General features: G+C 43.0%; 1 protein-coding gene across 1 annotated transcript; it reads left to right on the top strand.

Moving 5' to 3' along the window:
- The first annotated feature begins 4707 nt into the window (after window positions 1–4707).
- Window positions 4708–9689, top strand: LOC124682973 (DNA repair protein RAD5B). The gene is made up of 18 exons (XM_047217566.1): window positions 4708–4953; window positions 5059–5192; window positions 5308–5443; window positions 5538–5588; window positions 5832–5990; window positions 6096–6247; window positions 6341–6425; window positions 6867–7070; window positions 7250–7393; window positions 7494–7643; window positions 7748–7815; window positions 7904–8026; window positions 8138–8237; window positions 8348–8460; window positions 8545–9118; window positions 9194–9265; window positions 9379–9477; window positions 9567–9689. The coding sequence occupies exons 1-18, from the start codon at window positions 4708–4710 to the stop codon at window positions 9687–9689; spliced, it is 2733 nt and encodes a 910-aa protein (XP_047073522.1).
- The last annotated feature ends 11190 nt before the right edge of the window (window positions 9690–20879 follow it).

Consider the following 20879-nt stretch of genomic DNA (forward strand, 5'->3'; position numbering starts at 1 on the left):
TGGGTACAAGGACGGGATTTGCGACACAATCAGTATGGATAACTCCTACTACAAAACATGCCTCTAGTAACTTCGCTAATTCCATTCCTATGGCGCGGCGCTTCTTATCTACAAAGCGTCGCATAGCTTGCTTCACCGGTTTAGCCCCCAGATTTATGTTGAGGTAGTGCTCGGCGAGTTCCCTAGGTACTCCGGACATATCAGAAGGCTGCCATGCGAAGATGTCCATGTTAGCGCGGAGGAACTCGACGAGCGCGTCTTCCTATTTGGGTCCATGTTGGCTCCGACTGAGACCTGCTTAGATTTATCGCCTTCCTTGAGGTCGATTTTCTTGGTCTCTATCCCGGCCTTGAACGAGTTTTTCTGTTCGAAGATGTGCTTCTTGGTGGTGTGCATCTCTTGCGGGTCCACTGCGGCTCTGTAGCCTTGCAGCACCTCTCCAGATATCACATACTGCGCGAAGGCGGCTTCGCCTAACTCGCACTTGTGAGCCTTTTTGTAGTCTCCGGATACGGTAATCATACCTTTTGGACCCGGAATCTTGAGCTTGTTGTAGATGTAGCACACTCTTGCGTGAAACTTGTGGTAGGTGGGCCTGCTGAAGATGACGTGGTAGGAGCTCTTGAAGGGCACGACTTCAGACGTGATCATCTCTTCGCGGAAATTATTGATATCGCCGAAGGCCACGGGAAGTCTGATGCTGCCAAGGGAATTTTCCTTTTTACCCGGAACCACACCATGAAATTCAGTGGTGATGTGTTTGAGTTGTTCCTTGGTAAGGTTCATCCACTCCAGTGTCTCCAAGTACATGATGTTCAAGCTGGCTCCGCCATCCATAAGGCACTTGGAGAAGTCATATCTGTCGATGCGGGGACTTACAACCAAGGCATAGCACTCCTTCGGAATGACTGTAGGGTGATCCTTCCTGTCAAACGTGCAATTGACATAAGGAAATCCTTAATTGCAATTGTCAACATGTGGTATGCAGAAGGCTAGCCGCGGTGGTTATTTAGAGATGCGATGATCATGGTTTTCTGGGTGCATCTTGCAACATGATTAAAATCATAGTTTATCTTGACTAACATGAATCCTAATGCTAGAGGTGGATCCAGTGATACCCGATAACACTTTGTCTTATTGAGTTTCAATCCATTTCTCACTACCCTTGTTACTTATTGATTTGTTTACTTTGTTACAACCAATTACACCAATCTTGAAAACACCTTTATTTGAGATTAAATAACGATTTACAAGTAGCCCTTAATATATAGTAGCAAGGGGCATAAATACCTTAACTAGTAGCTCCTCGTGGTTCGGTACTATTATTTCGAAACTAGCTGCAATTGAACTGTACACTTGCAGTCATCAACATCGCATCATATAGGATCATCATTATTTCCAAGTTATCACCTTTACATTTCTACACCGCCATAAAATCGAAAAAGATTAAAATTTGCGTAGCTCATATTGACCCCCTCTAGTCGCCTACTCGCCTATTCAACTGAGTTTAGTGAGGTGGTATGATTGAGAACAAACTTTTTGTGATTTTGCTGATCATGGCCCGCCCACATGAATTTCTTCGTAGCTCTACACCCGAACCCTAAGACTTCTGTTTTTTGGCGAGCATCCCCCACCCCTAAGTATATTCCTCACCTTCACTCGGGCCTCCATAACGTGACTCATCATTGCCGACCACGGTGAGGTCTTTTCCTTGCCTTTCTCGAAGATGACACAGCCTCCTTCTCTAGCAATATTGACCTCTTTAGTCATACACCTTGTCCTCTTTGTATCCGGTTACTACCACTCCTCCCTCCCTCATATTTGGTCGCCCTCCGTCAATAACAGGCCAAGCACACGGGACAATTCGCCCGAGTTTCCTCCATTTTTCGTCCACATACGAGCCTGGGCGCTAAGAGTATATTGTTGAAGCCGCGTCGTCCATCTGCCGCCCACCTTACCCTCGTCTCCCCTATGAAGATTTTTTTTACTGCGGAGAGCTCCACCGCCCCGACCTCGCCGACCCTTTCTTAGGCCTTTGGTTCTTCGACCGCCTCAAGCTCCACCGCACATCGCTCCAACCACAACATGTTCGTTAACGAGAATCCCCGAACAAAATTTGTATGAAAAATAAAATCGTAAACTCTCTCTGATGATTCCATTGATATTTGGTGATTGTTCTTCCACTATTTTGCTTCATAGATAATGGTGGAAAATTTTGAAGTTTTTTTTATTCGACGAGTTCATTGATATGTCATTTGACGACTCATCCGATGATGACGATGAATATTGCTCACGTTTGCTCTTGTCCTCTCTCATAACCAGCCGAGCGCCATTCCAAGACTCAGGGGTCGATACCAGGACATGAAACCCTAGAATGCAAGAAAGTTGCCGCTCATGTTCAACTCCAAAATGATCTAGTTTAGCACATGTGGATCCACAAAGGAGACCACTAGATCTCATTTGATGTCTTGTGTTGACAATTTATTGAAATTTAATTTTTTAGTTTGAACTTTATTGTGTGAACTATTCCTTTTGAAATATTTTATTGAAGTTTGAGTATTTTTTTATGAAATTTATTTGCATATTTTACAAATTTAAGCTAAGTATATATGTATGCTTTTGGATGAATTGGACGAAGGTATACATGGCTGCTCCATTTTAGGGGACCCCGTTGGGTGATAGGGACGGATAAAGGGCGGGAACATGTTCGATTGTCCATCGCCCCTCCCCCAATTGGACAAAAACTGGATAATTTTGGACAAAAATTGAGGCCTCCCTTGGAGATGCTTCTGTTTGTCTTTCTATGATACATCGCATTCGTTCCCAGCTTTGGACCGTTGAGTGGTTCGCGTGGTGGTGACTCACATCGAAACCTTTGCGGCTGGGTTTAACTGATGCTCCTTCAAACACCATGGGCGCAAGATTAGTGCTATGGCATATCCTAGTTATGATAATTTGGTTTGTAGTATTTTATTTGATTTATTTCCGAAGTGTATCCGGGAGGTGCTTTGTAGAGATGTTAAGTAATGGATAAAAAAATGGAATCATCTAGTAGGCATGTGAAGTTGTTTGCTTAGTCAGCCAGGGAGATATATTGGCTTCTACTCCCTCGGATTTATAAAATAAGTGATTCAATTTTATCTAAATACAAATACATATAGACATATTTTAATATCGAGATACATCCATATATAAATAAAGTTGACCCATCCCGTGGAAGGTTATATTTTATTCATGAGGCCGTGGAGGAAGAAAGATGAGTAGGCTGAGTGTACACCTGGGCAAAACTCGGGCCGAGCCGGGTTTCAGGCCAAGCCCGAAAAAACCCGAAGCTAAAATGTCAAGTCCTAACCCGGTCCGGCCCGACCGTCGGGCCTATAAATCAAACCCAAACCCGCCCGAACTGGCAAAATCCCAGCCCGACCTGACAAACCCTGCCCGAACCTTGCTTAAATCGCAAAAACAGCAAGCCCGAGCCCGGCCCGGCCTAACGTTCGGGCTCAAAAATCAAGCCCGAGCCCGTCCCGAAGTGCAAGCCTGACCCGGCCCGGTCCAGGATTTTCGGGCCGGGCTGCCCATGCCCAGCTGTAGCTGAGTGGGAACTGGTGAGCAAACGTTCCTGTATAATGGGCTTCATCCATCGGGTTGGACCAGGCCATGGCGGAAACTGGAACTCTGAGCCGGGCTGACAACGTAAAAAAGGAGGCATAAAAATGCTTTTACTTTTCACTCTCCCGCGGTCCCGCCCCACACGCCGCGAAAATAAATTTACTGTTTGCTCTTTTCTCCTTAAATTTTACTTTCCCTCCCCCGCCAAACCCATTCGCGCCAAAAAGAAATCCCCATAAAACCTCGCCCCCAAACCGCCGCCGTTCCACCTCAATCCAATTCCCTCTCCTCCTCCACCGCCCACCCAAATCCCCTGCCATTCACCGCCGTTGCGGGACACCAGTCACACTCGCGTCCGCGCCGCCGGCCGCCGTCATGACGTGCGACGACGGCGACTGGCAGGAGTCCCCAGACCAGGCCGTCCTCTTCGCCGCCGAGATCGCCGCCGTCCGCGCGGTGCTCGGCGCGCGCCTCCCGGCGGCCGACGTCCTCGCCGCGCTCGCCCGCTGCGGCGGCAACGCCGAGCGCGCCATCAACGCCCTCCTCGACGGCGACGCCGTCGCCGACCCCTCCGACGACGGAGACGCCGACCGCGCCATCGACGCGTTCCTTGACGCCGAGCTAGCCCGCGTCAAGGCGGAGCGCGACGTCGTCGCCGCCACCCCGACGCCTCCAGCCAAGGTGAAGGCCGAGGCCGTCCAGGATGTCAAGAAGAAGCACGCCGACGGCTCGCCGCACGCTAAAGCAGCGCCTTTGCTGCCGCCGCCGCCGCGCCGCGTCAAGGATGACGACGAGGACGAGGTTACCAGCCGCCTTCGCCCCGCCGGCGACTGCGGTATAAGCCTCGTGCCGCGGGCGGCGAGGATGGACATCGACGACAACGACGACGCGCCGGCCGCGCCGCCGAGATCGAAGAAGCGGGCTCGGGAGGAGGACGCGGTCGACCTCACGGCCACGCACCCGCTGCCGTACCTCAACCCGCGGCCCATCCGGGCCATCCCGCCGCAGGAGGCCGCGCAGATGTACCGCCCGCCACCGCCGACCCCGGCGCCGCGGCGGGCGAAGGCCATCGCGGCCCCGCCGTCGACCGACTGGAAGATGGTCGTGGCGCCGCCGGAGGCCGAGTTCGGCGACTTCCCGCCGGAGAGCGACTGGTTCCTCGTCGACAAGTCCTACGTCACTGGCCTCTCCACGCACAGCGGGAGGAGGGCGTTGGACGCCGGCGAGATCGTCCACTTCGCCTTCCCGTCCTACGGCCGCGTCCATGGCGGTGTCAAGGTGTCCGTCAAGAAGGCGGCCGCACTGGCGCAGATTGTTCGCTTCTCCACCAAGCGCGCTGGAGAGGTGAGTTGCTGCGTAAAATTATCTGACCATGACTGTAACCGGTACAGATATCTTTGTGTCCAAAATTATTACAATCTTGTGCTAATTCGCACGGTTTTGTTGTAGGTTGGGAAGCTGTCGCCAGAGTGGACAAAGTGTCTCGTCCCACTGGTGAACTCTTCCAAGGTCAAGATCCAGGGAAAGATCGTGTTTCCGACCGTGGAACTGAGGCTGATGCAGGATGTTTTGCTCTATGTCAGGTAACCATCGATGATCATATAAGTTGCATTGCTGATTTAATCTGTGTTTAGCGTGTGTTGCATTACACACTTTTGTCTGCTCGACTGTGTTTAATGCTAAATGCTGTTCATACAGCTTCTACATCCACAAGTCCGTGTTCACCGAAGGGGACAACTCGTCCTTAAGCCAGCTTGCTCCTGCGAATGTTGATTATTCAGATAACCCTCTCCATGCCCTCTTCAAATTACTCAAGCTAAGGGAATCTATCAAGGTATATTTTAAGTAAATTCCTTCAACCTTGCAGTTCTTGTAGTGTTCCTGGTGGAATGACTGATTCTGTTTACATGCTGGTCTTTGTCATGTAGGCTGATTTCATTCTTGATGAGCTAACAAGAAAGCGACCATGGAATCTGAGGGTGAGCCAAAAAAAATCCTCTTGCTGTGTTACTATTCCCAATTGTTCTGCATATGTATCTGTAACATCTGTCTTAGAGAAAGTATGCAATTAAATATTGTAATAATGGTGCACTCATTCTATCCACGCAACAATATTTGTAGCTCCTTTAAGAATACTACTATTTACTTGGCATTCTTTTTTTGGGTTTTTATGTTTGTCTTAAATGCCTGCTCATGTTAATTTTTGTTGACATGTAAACCAGGGTGATGCTAATGGAGATGATGAATCCACTCCTATTGTTGGACTTGAAACACATCGCACAGCTGGCCAAACTTATCCGGAGCAAGGTGCTGATGAGCAGGCTATTTCGGAAGCAGCTTTGAACAAAATTATTGGCACAGCTGAAACATATGACTTGAAGGTAACATTTGAAGTGCACTTCTGTTTTCTCTCTTAATTACACTGTATTATTTGCATGGAAAGTAATGTACCTTTTTTTATATTTGGTGTATTCTGGGCAAAATAGGAAGCAGAGCCACCACATACTCTTGTTTCAGTTCTCAAACCTTACCAGAAAGAGGCTCTCTTCTGGATGTCTGAATTGGAGAAGGGACGTCTTGATGATGAAGCAAAAAAAACTATTGATCCCTGTTTTAGTGCCTACAGTATCGCTGACAAGTATGTTTTTTTCAGTGTTATTATTTGTATAACTGAGAATAATTTTGGTAAAGGTCAGAGCTAATAACTGACATTTTTTACATGTCTTTCCAGGAGGGCTCCTGCAGTGTACATTAATGTTTTCTCTGGTGAAGCGACAACCAAGTTTCCAAGTTTAAGTCGGACTACACGAGGAGGGGTAAGTCATTTATGAAGGTTGCTCATGTTTGTGCCTGGTTTAGGGTATATTGAAAACACTGTTGCACCATGTTCCTTGGTTCATGTTTCTTAGAAACAGATTTGCTAATAGTTTTTCAAATTTACCTGTGATATAATATAAAAGCAAAACAATAAGTAGATAAGATTGCCTTTAGTTGAAAGGATCAGTGCCTGTCATCATGCTTGGTTGTTACATCTATATCTAGTTGTCTAACAGAGGGGTGTCGCAAATGTTTGTGCATGTTTAGTGAGACAATTGTTACAATTTTGAAAAACTTAGAGCTTTGAAATGTTTTTTGAAAAAATATGTTATGATATTATTATATGGTTACAGTGCCTCCGCTTGCCTAATTGGTAATAGTTTTGAGGTATTACCATGAGGGAGTATTTATGTATTTATGTATTATCCATGTCTTTGTAGATACTGGCAGATGCAATGGGTCTTGGCAAAACTGTCATGACTATTGCCCTGATACTCTCAGATCCAAGGGGAGAGCATTCTGATTACATAGAAAGGGATACAAGACCTGTAAGTGGTCGTGGTACTAGAACAAGTGCTTCGACCCCCTCTATACGAGGTGGCACCCTTATTGTATGCCCAATGGCATTACTGGGTCAATGGAAGGTAAGCAGTTTCTTTTGGCTTGCACTCATGCTGTCAATGTTATAATAGCTCAATGGCAGTGTTGGATGTTAATTTTATACCATTTTTCTTATAGATGCATTCATGCAACTTTTGTTTGCATGCAATATTTTTTTCATCATGCAAGATAAGTAAATAATGTGGTCACACTTCCCTTGCAGGATGAATTGGAGGCACATTCAGCGCCAGATGCTCTTTCTGTGTGTGTATACTATGGTGGTAATAGAAATAGTGACCTCAGATTGTTGGCTGAGCATAGCATAGTCCTAACAACCTACGGTGTTCTTCAAGCAGCTCATAAAGCTGTAAGAGTTTGCCACTGAGCTTTTATCTTGTTTCAAAACCATTGTTTTTGTATGAAACATGCCTAGCATAATTTTGCTAATGAAAATTGCATCTTCACAGGATGGCAGCAGTGTCTTTCACATGATAGATTGGCATAGAGTTGTGCTTGATGAAGCGCATATGATCAAATCTCCCAAAACCAAAGCGGCCCAAGCGGCATACTTATTATCCTCACAGTGCAGATGGTGCCTTACTGGCACACCATTGCAGGTCTGTTTGCTTGTGGAAACTATTATCCATCTTTCCTAGTTTCTATGATTGCTAGGTTGTAATGATGACATTTTATTATCTTACCATGATTGCATTTGCTGCAGAATAATTTGGAAGACCTTTACAGTCTTCTTTGCTTCCTACATGTTGAGCCATGGTGTAATGCAAATTGGTATGGCTTTGTTAGACCGCTCAATTCATATATTTGTTGTTGAAAATTTGAAAACCCTCATTTGTAAGCTGTCTTGTTTTTTCTCTAGGTGGCAGAAGCTGATTCAGAGACCTTATGAGAATGGCGACGAGAGGGGACTGAAACTTGTCAAAGCTATTCTCAGGCCGCTCATGCTGAGGAGGACCAAGGAAACAAAGGACAAGATGGGAAAGTATGCATTTTCTTGCTTTGTATTTTTGTGTTTTTAATTGCATAAATATGCATATCATGCCTTTTGCATCTTAGAAGTATGTTGACCGCATGGTTTTGATGCTTGTTTCAGTCCCATACTGGTGCTCCCACCGGCTCATATTGAGGTTGTGGAATGTGAACAAACTGTTGAGGAACGTGATTTTTATGAAGCGCTTTTCAGGAGATCAAAGGTATGTACTTGGATGTCTTAAGTTTTTTTTTGTTTAGTTACCAAGGAAAGATGCAAGTTAGAGAATCCTTGTTCTTGTTGAGATTTAACTCAAAATGATGTTTCCAACAGGTTCAATTTGACAAGTTTGTCGCACAAGGCAATGTTCTTAGTAACTTTGCTAATATTCTTGAGCTGCTTCTTCGGCTAAGGCAGTGCTGTGATCACCCTTTCCTAGTCATCAGGTTAGCCATTCATTGCAACAAAACTGCTGCCTTGCATTTCATTGTCACATCCTCTAATTTCTTTACCAAATTCATAATGTGCAGCAAAGCTGATACCAAGAAGTACACAGACCTTGATGAGCTAGCACAACGGTTCCTTGAAGGGGTACAGAGTGATCCAGGACGGCTTGCCATAGTACCATCACGGGCATATGTAGAGGAGGTTGTTGAAGAAATCCGCCAGGGTGCGACTGCTGAGTGCCCTATCTGCCTCGAGTCAACTTCTGATGATCCTGTGCTCACGCCTTGCGCACACCGGATGTGCCGCGAGTGCCTTCTTTCTAGCTGGACGACGCCAGCTGGGGGCCCATGCCCGCTGTGCCGGAGCCCCATAACAAAGGCTGATCTGATCAATCTGCCTGGCCAGTGCCGCTACGAGGTTGATGCCAAGAACAACTGGAAGGATTCGTGCAAGGTGGCGAAGCTCATCATGACCCTGGAGGAGCTTGGGAAGAAGAGGGAGAAGAGCATTGTGTTCAGCCAGTTCACTTCCTTCTTTGATCTCCTGGAGATCCCCTTCGAGCAGAAAGGGATCAAGTTCTTGAGGTTTGATGGGAAGCTGAGCCAGAAGCACAGGGAGAAGGTTCTCAAGGAGTTCAGTGAAAGCCAGGACAAGCTGGTATGTTTATTTTTGTTTCGAGAAATTACTAGTTCTGAATCATCACATTTGTTGATCACTTGGGTCTGGAAACAGGTGCTACTGATGTCACTCAAAGCTGGAGGAGTAGGCCTGAATCTAACTGCTGCCTCCAATGTCTTTCTCATGGTAAGTCTCCAGTACTGTGTCAATTCATTCAGAGAACTACATAAAACCCAAAAGGCTCCACTATATCATCCGTGAGCTAATTGGTCTTGCTAACAATTTCTGTGTTGATATAGGATCCGTGGTGGAATCCTGCAGTGGAGGAGCAGGCTATCATGCGGATCCACCGCATCGGGCAGAAGAGAGTGGTCCAAGTCAGGCGATTCATCGTCAAGGTAGTAATTAAAATCTGAAATCATTTTGAGATGCATATGCACCTGCAGGTAACAGACAGAACTCATAGCTCTTGCCCTTCTTGTTTAAGGATACCGTGGAGGAGCGGATGCAGCAGGTGCAGGCGCGCAAGCAGTGGATGATCTCCGGGGCACTGACGGACGAGGAGGTCCGCAGCTCTCGCATTGAGCAGCTCAAGATGCTCTTCAAATGAGCTGCGCCAAGAACTTATCCTCAAGATAATGGGTGTGTCATGCGTACCCATCCAATTTTGTGAATGTATCCCCAGGCAGCAGGCAGGCAGTTGTATATTTTGTCTAGTGGTTTATCTAGAACTTGGAGGAATCTTTATGTGAACTTTTTGTCCACGCCTTGTGTACACCTGCAATGGATCATACCTCTACCCAAGCATTGGCCCAATATCTATAACTTTGGGAGCGCAGGAGTTGGCATCACAATTGCGTGTTCTCGCTTTGTCTAGCAGCGAACTAGAACTATGCCACATCACCTATTTATGAAGGTATTTACATGATTGGTAGATATGGTAAGGGATATTTTTCTCAACATGGATGAGAGCGTAATTTGAGGATTGGGTTTACACCACTTTAGAGTTCGTCCATCTGTGTTTTTTCTTTCAGACTTGTCATAATCCTTTGTAGTTGCTTGGTTTTATGTGTGTGGTTGTGTGCATCCATGTTATGTAGAGACTGGGTGTAATACTTAAACCTCTTAAGTAATATAGCGTGTTTTATCGAAAAAAACCAAGTGTGACATTGTGTGGTTGATGGGTTGAGCCAACTACCATAAATTTTTCTTGAGGAAAGATAGCGACGCTGCTTCGTTTCATTAAGAGAAAACCGGGGCAAATGCCGGTAGAGTTATATGGTAGGACTTAATTAAAAGATGAACACGAAGAAAGCTAGAGGTCAGCCCTATGATAAAATTGCACACACGAAAACTATCATCATTTTCCATGTCTCACTCACTCGTCAGCCTCTGCTTCGTCTAGGTACATGCAACATGCAGCCTAGCCCCGCTCTCCTTCAATGCTCGCGACACATCCGGATATCTACTCCGACATCACCCTCCCGTGTCGTCACACCCACGCAACAGCCATGCTCCGTGACACCGTCACGACGCAACTCTCGACATGTGGTCAGGAATGATGGGGCCTCTGCGGCGGATGATGACGCCATGGCCAAGGCTATGCATCGTAAAGCTATTAGCCAACCTTAACTCTTCAGGTATATATAAATCTTCTAAATCTTGTTTTGTCTTTCTCTACACCACATATTTCTGCAAAGTTAAATAGTGTAGGTGTTCTTTGGGTAGTTTGGAGAAACATATAGTTGTGTCAACTAATGCACTGAGATATATGGAGTTTGATCGTTTAAAAATCACTCGTGAAGTTTTGAGTAACTCGGATACCACCCTTACAGAAGTTGATGACGAGCTGCATGCTAATACTAATGAGCTGCATGCTAATACTAATGGTCAACTCCTTTCGCATTTGGTAGGTGAGGTATCTAAGGTTGGCTTAGATGAGGCGATGTTTGGTTCAGTTTGTGACCTCAAAGCATCGAACATGAAATCTAAGTCTTCCTTCACAAAGAAAATTTGTAGTCCTAATAAGAATGCTATAAGTTGTCAAAATCCCCACAATTGTTTCCAAATGAATGCCATATTTGCGAATAGCAGAGGTCTTCGGGACTTAGGGAAACACTTGCATATTGCTGATTGTATTTGAGAACATGGTTTGGATTTTGTTGCTCTTCTGGAAACGGGTAGACAAGATTACTCGACAAGTCTCCTTAACTTCCTTTCAAGTGGGACCGACTTTACTTGGGTTTTCTGTCTATCGCGCAACTGTTCTGGTGGTTTACTACTCAACGTCAGGACAAACACCATGGATGTGTTGGCTTATTCGGGTGATGAGTTTCATATAAAACCCCGTATCCGTAATAGGGCTCACAGTTTCACATGGAGTTTGGTCGTTGTGTATGGAGCAGTCAAGGATAAGTTTAAGCCTGCCTTTTTTTCAAGAGTTGGTCAATCTGGCAAAAGATAATCCATATCCTATTTTTATAGGAGGTGATTCTAATTTGCTAAGATTCCCTCATAAGAATAGTAAAGGCAAATTTAACAATCATTGGTATTTTTTATTTAATGTTGTAATTGACAGTTTAGATTTAAAAAAAGCTGCAATGGTCAGGAGATAATTTACTTGGGCGAACAGTCTCTCGGAACCGACATATAAGAAATTGGACCGCGTACTAATGGTATTAGATCGGGACTCTAAATACCCAATGGTCACGTACGAGCCCTACCACGTATAGAGACTTTGTTGGACCAGACTCCTATATTATTCACCACCGGAAATCCTAGACCGCCATGCAATCATCCGTTCATATTTAAACTTGGATGGCTGCATCATGATGGCTTTTCTGATCTGGTGAAAAAGGTATGGGAGAATCCTATCATTGGTCATAACCCAATCCTAAGGTGGAATAATAAATTACGCGCTATGCGTAGATACCTTGTTGGATGGGCTAGACACATGACTGAGTTGTTAGAAAAATGAGAAACACCGCTTCTCATCGACTATTGATGATATTGAAGCGATCGCATAAGTGAGACCGCTAACGAAGCAAGATATTAAATATAAAATTCAATCTGATGCTCAGATAGATGGACTCTTGTGCGAAGAGGAACTCAAGTGGTACCAGCAATCAAACGCTTAGTTTATTTTAGAAGGACATTTGAATACGAGATACTTTCATAGTGTTGCAAATGGTAACCACATGAAGAAATTAATTCATTATCTTGTACAAGATGAGGGTGCAATGGAAGGAGATGAGCAACTCAAATATTATATAACCAATTATTATAAATGTTTGTTCGGGAATCTAGAGGATAGTAAATTCTTGATGGATGAAACCCGACTACTTCTCCGTATTCCGAGGAGGAAGTAAATAAAACAACCTTCCAAATGGAACACAATAAAGCGCCATTTCCGGATGGTTTTTCAGATGAGCTATATCAGAATTTCTAGAAGATTACCAAGGGAGACTAATGGAGCTTTTTGGTGCTCTACATGTGGGACAACCTGAGCTTTTTTGCCTAAATTTTGGTGAGATTATTTTATTACAAAGGGTTAATGAAGCATAAAGGATTCAACAATACAGAGTGATCCGCCTTCTTAAAATTTGCATTTAGATATTTACGAAAGTTGCTACTACTAGGCTTGATTCGATGGCTGATCATGTGGCTCTCCCAACTTAGTTCCATTCATGCAAGGAAGATATATTCTAGATGGAGTGGTAACCTTGCACGACACAGTCCACGAGTTATATCGAAAAAAGATGAATGACGTAATCTTAAAGATAGATTTTGAAAAAATCTATGATAAAGTAAAGTGGTATTTCCTTCAATAAGTGCCCAGAATGAAATGTTTTTCTGACGAGTAGCCCAATATAGCTTTATTTTTAGAGTAAGTGTAGCTATCAAAGTCAATGGTGGCATTGGTCCAGATGAAAAAACTTTACGACAAGGCGATCCATTATCACCAATACTATTTAATATAGTGGTTGATATGTTAGCAATAATCAATGAGCGTGCAAAAACCGATGAACAAATTGAAGGGGTAGTCCCTTATCTTTTTATGGTGGTCTATCTATTCATCAGTACGCCGATGACACGATTCTCTTTATGGAACATGACCTTACAAAAGCGAGAAACCTAAAATTAATACCGTGAGCGTTCGAGCAATTATATTGTCTGAAATAAGTTCCATAAAAGTAAGTTGTTTTGCTTTAATAAATCCCAAGACGAGGCTGATCTCTATGCCAAGATTTTTGGTTGTGGATTTGGTCAATTTCCAATTAGCTATTTAGGCATTTCGATTCATTTTCGGAGGCGTACAATGGCTGAATGGAAACACGCCGAGGAAAGACTTCAAAAATGGATTAGTAGATGGAAAGGAAAACTACTATCTCATGGTGGAAGATTGGTTCTCATTGGTTCAATACTTACAAATATGGTGTCGTATATGATTTCCTTCTCCTAGTTACCCAAATGAGTCTTACACTCGATTGGGTCATTTCCGAACAATATTATTTTGGCAAGAAGATAGTGAGAAGAAGAAATACCGGCTTACTAAATGGAGTTGTTTGCCACCCAAAATATCAAGGAGGGCTAGATGTTTACAACATTGAGGTTAAGAATATAGATCTTATGGGTAATTGAAAGATCGAGATGTCGCCTAGAGGGGGGGGGTGAATAGGCAATTACAAACTCTTGCGGATTTGTCTTGTATGAATGCGGAATTAAACTATCGTTTAGTTTACAAGCACAAACCCTAAATATGCTAAGCTCAACTAAGTGTAACAATAGCAACTAGAGCTAAGCAAGATAGGCACAAGATATATGTAGCACAAGTGATAGCAAGATATATGTACTTCAAGCACGATGGCTATCACAAGGAAAGAGAGCTCGGGTATAGAAATAACCGAGGCACGCGGAGACGAGGATGTATTCCCGTGTTCCCTTGCTTTGCAACAAGGTACGTCACGTTTGGAGGAGTGGAGGTCCCACGAAGGATTCCCCGCGCCACGAAGGCTCACCCTATTCTCCGAACCACACCCACGAAGGATAATGGCCCTTTCCTTATGGTTAGCTTTTCCTCCGCTCCGGAGATGGCAAGCTCCACAACCACTTCACAAGCTCCACGAAGGAGAAGCCCGGGCCTCTTCACAATCTTCTTGAAGAGATCACCGGAGCACCAATCACCAAGCCAACTAGGAGGTCACCCTCCAAGAGTAACAAGCTCACGGTCTCTCACTCGAACAAATCGTGGTGGAGAGCTCAACACTATGCAATGATGCAAAGCAAGAACACCGGAGGTGTTCAAGTCCTTCACACTCAAATCCCACCAAAGCAACGAATGCTAGGATGAGATTGGAGAGGAAGAACAAGGGGGAAAGTCAACCAAAGACTCCAAGATCTAGATCCCAAGAGTTCCCCTCACTTAGAGAAGAAATGGATTGGTGGAAGTGTAGATTTAGATCTCCTCTCCTAGATCCCTCAAGAATTAGCAAGAACTATGGGAGGAATCAAAGGGGAGAGCAAGTTCTTCCAAGAGCAACAATGGAGGTGAAGAAAGGGGAAGAACTACCTGGGCTCAAGGTGGAAGAAAGGTATTTATAGCCCAAGTGGAAAAATAACTGTTGGGGGAAAAAGACAGAAAAACGGGCAGAAAAAAAAGCTCCAAAAAGTGGCCCAGCCGGCGGCCCAGCCGGTCGACCGGCCCAGGCGCTGAGGAGGCCGGTAGCCTGTCCGGTCAGGCCGGCCTGCCAGCCGGGCGGGGCGCGTGGGCCGCTCGGAGCAGCCAGGCCTAGGCGGGGCAAGCCGGGCGCCCCAGCCGCGCGTGGGCGGCGCGTAAGGGAGGCGGCGCGCGGTCCGGAGGAGGCCCCGGTCGGGCCGGGTGAGCAGCTGGGCGGCCCGGTGGGGCGCCGGGCGCTGGGCCGGATGGGACGGCGGCCCGTCCACGGTCCGGTCGGACCGGAGGGCTGGCTGGACTGGCCGGCGCATGGGCCGGTGGGCTGGTCGGAAACCGGGGCTGTCCCGGGTGGGCCGGTGTGTGGCCCGGTCGACCGGTCGGAGACCGGGCAGCCGTCCCCCTCTTTTTCTTTTCTTTTTCTTTTTCTTCTTTTACCTTTTCTTTAATAACTATTGCTCCCGAACTCCGATTAACATGAAACCAATTTTGTTGGAAAGATAACAACAAATGCTATCCAATAGAAAGTGCAAACACAAGAAACTGTAGGAGGGGATTTTATCATGAATATAAAAGGATAGAACCTTATATCATGAATAACCGGTAAAATCACCCAACCTCGAAAACGCAATAGAAGATGCATGCGAACTCCGTTTTCGATGAACTTGGGCTTGTTGTAAAGCTAGCAACAAGCTCAAGAACCTCACATAGAGAAACACCAAGAAGCAATAAGGATATGCAAAGTATGCAAAGGATTGAGCTCCCTAAGACGATGTGATCAAGTTACTCAACCGAAAGCCCCTCTTAATAGTGCGGCTATCTATCCTATAATCCGGTCTCCCAACATCCACCTTGAGACCGGTAAAAGGAAAACCTAGCAAGGCCATACCTTTGCCTTGCGCATCCCGCTTGATCTTGATGATAACTCTTCAAGCTTCACTCAAGCCGGAATGCCACACTTGACCAATGTTGCTTCGTGAAGACTCACAAATGCTCCCCCATACACTATGATGGGAAAGCCCCATTGATGCACATCTTCACATGTCCATTATCACCAAATGGACGACAAGCTTCAAGCATGTGATCCACTCAAGATACTCATCTTGAACTTGTCCAACTCAACCTTGTATCTTCTCATACGATGTTCTTGATCCAATACACAAGGTATACATTTATCTTCATGGCATCCATACTTGAATCCAACACATGGAGAGCAAGTAGTACCTATGGAATATTCCTTCATATAAACTCAATGAAAACATTAGTCCATAGGGGTTGTCATTAATTACCAAAACCACACATAGGGGCAATGTACCCTTACAATCTCCCCCATTTTGGTAATTGATGACAACCACAATAAGAGGGTTTATATAATGAATATTAGAAACAAGTACGCAACTTATCCGAGAATAAGTTGTATACAAGAGGTTGTATTTGATATGGTCAAGTAACACAAAGCTACTAGCCCATATCAAAACCGGCTCTACTCACACAACTACAACAAATGCAAGAGATGTGAGTAGAACCAATATATATAGTGAAAACTCCCCCACAATGTATGCACGTGTGATGAACATGAATTCATTGCATATATTGTCAAGATTAACCTTTGGGATAGTTTCCACTATATATATACAACCATGCAAGACATATAAATATGGAATGCATGAGAGGCAAAAACACTTAAGCACAAACCAATCTTAAGTATAAAACCATTCCCTTAAACCCTCTAAACTTCTCCCCCATTGGCATCGATTGTCAAAATGGGTGAAAAAGTTAGAAGGCCAATATAATGTGAGTTCCTCCCCAAAGTGTGCACTTCTCATAATTTGAGTGGAATCAAGTGCACATATCCAATGATGAATACTTGAAGGAAGTCAGACTATATTGAGGACCAAAGATTGCATAAAGATAACATGGTGAAGTGAGCTTCAACAAATAAGGCAAGCAATCAAGAATCCAATTGGACGAACAAAGATATCATGATAAGAGAGATATAGTGCTCTAAATAAAATAAGAAAGCTCCCCAAGGTTCGTGCATAATTTATAATGTTTGTATTTGAATACAATATGCACAAACATGGAATCCTCACTCCCTATACATCATTTAGAACACAACTAAGATCAAGAGAATATGCTTATCAAGAACAACTTGAGTCCAACAATTACGAGTTATGAGTGCATGAAGAAAAACAAATAAACCAAGCACTCATAAATCTTCTTTACCAATAACACTAAAATCAAAAGGATAAGAAGATGGTTGGCAAAGAACAAGGATATAAAGGTGATGGATTAACGCTCTTGTGTATATAAGTTTCTAAAGTGGACAAAATGATCCATAAAGAAACATGCACACACAAGAGGTTAACAAAATAAATAAGACTAGATATCCAAAATGAAGTCATAAAATATACCAAAGGATATTTGCTTAAAAAGCATATCTAGCCTATGGCTCCAATTTTCACTAGTGGTATATGAATGAGCTTCAACTAAGAAAATCTCAAAAACATCACAACCAACAATAAGGGAAGTAGAGCTAGTTGGAATGTTTTGAGAAAGGCAACAAGTATCATAAATATGGATTTATTTCACAAATTCATCAATATTGCACATAAGAGCTCTTTGAGGAATTGATATGCAATAAATTGCTAGAGGGCATATTTGTGATAGGTGAATCATAAATATGATACAGAACCTATCATATGCATCTTCTCAAATTACTCAAATGTTCAATAAGAAGTTTTATTATAAAAGGGTTTTTCAAGAACCGCAATATTTTCGAAATAAATAATTTCATGCCAAGATACAACCTACAAGAGGTTGGATGCTATATGAGAATGCATGAATAAGATACTTGTTACCGAGATAGCAATGGCTTGATGTAGTAGATAAGAGTTCATCGATCATCCTAGCTTGACTCCAAAACTCATATGGTGACTACACCTTCCTTATAGATGAGACAAGCCTCCATTGCATCTCCAATATACCTAAAACATCATTCAAGTACATCTTGGTCCCCAAACTTATTGGGTCCAACATGGTTAGTCTAACCACAATATATAGGACACACTCCATATTAATATGTGTATATTTAGATGAAATTTGAATTTCATACACACCTTATCCATTTAGGATTTGATGGAGTATAACCTATATAATGGATCGAAGAAAGAAAGCATGCTATAGATATAAATAAATTACATATAAGCACGCACAAAGACTTTTAAAGATCCAAGAAAGATATACTTTGGACAAAACACCAAAAGAATTGAATAAGGCATAAAGGTGTGACCAAACAAATTTGTTGTCCAAATTATATCAAAGACGCAAATCACAAAAGATTTGTTCAACAAAGTTCAACAAATGAACTAAGAAGAGACCATTGAGCATAAATGATGAAATAAAGCAAACATGCTCAAAGATCTTATCTCATTCAACATATAAAGCATAGAAGAAGGAATGAGATAGAAAAACTCCCCAAAAGAGCAAGGTTCGAACAAATAAACCAAACCCTCACTTTTCACAATGACACAATGTACCGTAAAGAAAAGGTATGTATTCCAAAACAACCACTTGATATGAATCAAGAGGATTTATCAAAAGATTTTTCAAAGGGACAAGGAAGACATATGGGAGCTACAAGGATTTGTTGGAAATAGACTAAGGCAATAAGAAGCAAATCAAGGTGAAGGTGATCCATAAATTCAACCACATATAAGGTTATCAATTGTCAAAGACAATGAGTATATTGGAAATAATTTCCGGTGGTGAATTGACAAAGATAGTAAGGATCAACTTCACAATAAAAGGCATAGGATAAGTATATAGAATTAAGCACTATGCACGTATGAAGATTCTTGATAGCTTCAATTAGTCAAACAATCACGCACGGCAATGATTAGAATAACTTGAAGCAATCGGTGTCCCAAATAAGATATAGAGATATGTATTTGAGGAAAAACCGTACCAAGAATTTCTTACTCAAACAAGAACCCACAAGATGAGTAATAAAAGATTTTTATTAGGAATGGAACTTGTTTGAGCAAACATGCCACCTAGGAACAAGATAATTAAGAGCATCAACTCTAAGTGGCATAACCTCATATGTTCACATTTTCTAGGCTTGTGATATGTACAAAACATATTACTCCCCCATAATGTGATAAGTCATTTCTTCTAAAAACAAGAGGCAACAAAAATTCGACTAGAGATGATTAATGGACATTAGAATTTGAATTTCTCATGAGTATGACACACCACATAGTGACTAGATAATCTTGCAATATCAATACTAAGTGGTGGTATCCATGTACACATATTTTAAAGAAAGAGAGATGCACAAAGCATATCACTCCCCCAAAATGGGATGTTCCATTAATCACTTCAAAGAGAGCCAAATAAGATATCATCAAGATGCATTAGGCTCCAACACAATACACAAGTATATGATGAGTCAAACAAAAATACTTGAATACACAAGATAGGTAAGTAAGACACAACACATACACACAAATATTTGGTACAAAACCAAACATGCAAAGGGGCAAGTAACTTACAATAAATATGATGAGTTGAAGTATAAGTTACCGCAAAGAGGAACATTGGATATAAGATATAAATGATAAACCATACGACTTGGCTTGGTCAAAATATAATATGAAGATCCCTTAATTCTTCATGAAGTAGCCAAGTCTCCAATTCCCTCCACTTGTACCTATTGATCAAGTTTGAGATTGTTGGTCCCCAACCAAGTTGGGTCCTAAGAGGTTAGTCACAATAGGCTTGGCAACCCAAATGGTTCTTTTCTTGAAACCACTTTGAGTTCCAACAAACTTGGCAAACACATTGCCATCCTTATCCTTCCCTAGAGAATAATCATTATCAACAATTATAGGGTTAGATAAGGTACTACCTAAGCAAGAAGAAGCAAAATGCCCCTTCTTACGACATAAGTAGCAAGTGTTCCCCTTTCTCTTCGTTATTGATTTCTTCTCTTGGGGAACAATATCTTGATTCTTCTTGGGAAGTGGCCTATCTTCAACTTGAGGTCGAGCATGAGCTTGACCTTGACCTTGTGGCCGTTTCCCTTGTTGTTTCTCACTCAAGTGCTTCTTGTTCTTCAATGGGCATGATCTAACATGATGCCCTTCAACCTTGCACTTGAAGCAAACCAACTTGGCCGGATTCTTGACTTTATCTTGGCCCTTCTTCTTGTTGCTCTTGCTCTTGGACTTGTTCTTGTTATTGGAGTTGAATCCAAGTCCACTCTTGTCATTGGGGGATTGTTGCACACTTAGCATCTTGTCAAGTGCGGATTTCCCTTCATGACGTTTTTCCAAGTCTTTCTTCAAAGAAAGGACTTGGGCCTCGAGCTCTTTGATTTCCTCTACATGGTTAGTAGAAATACAAGTACTAGAGGAAGTAGAAGCTTCATTGTTAGAGCAACAAGGCAAAGAAAGTAATCCAACACAAGGTGTATCACTAGTTTGACTAGATGGATTACAAGGACTAGCACATGGCAATATAGCATTTGTAGTAGAGATTGTGCTAATGTCCACATGAGGCTCACAAGATGTTACCTTGGTGATACTAGCCTCATGAGCTAACTTTAGCCCATCATAGGAAGTTAGAAGGTCATCATGAGAGCCCGAGAGCTTTTTATGACTTTCTTCCAATTCCCTATAATTGCTAGTTAGCAACTCAAGTTGAGCCCTCAACTCAACATTCTCCTTTAAGATAGATGCTTCACAAGAAGTAGAATTAGTAGCACAAGCATCATCAATAGATTTTTCATTTTCAAGCTCATAGGATTCAATTTTTTGTGTAAGCATAAAATTAGTATGCTTCTCATCTTTTAGCTCATGCTTGAGGAGAGTGAATCTCATTTCCTCATTTTCAAAATGGGACTCCAACTCCACTATGGTTTCCCTATATTTATTCAAGATATCCATAGAGTGTTCGAGATTAGCACGAGCTTCTTTATTACCATGAAGAGAAGCATATACCATTGCCATATTATGCACCAAGGTATTATATTCTTCATCATTATCATCATCATCATTCTCATCATTAGAGGATGTGTTAGGAGTCAAAGTAGGAGATACCTTTGATCCTTTTGCCATAAGGCAC

Source organism: Lolium rigidum, chromosome 1 (assembly GCF_022539505.1).
Source record: "Lolium rigidum isolate FL_2022 chromosome 1, APGP_CSIRO_Lrig_0.1, whole genome shotgun sequence".
NCBI classification, from domain to species: domain Eukaryota; kingdom Viridiplantae; phylum Streptophyta; class Magnoliopsida; order Poales; family Poaceae; genus Lolium; species Lolium rigidum.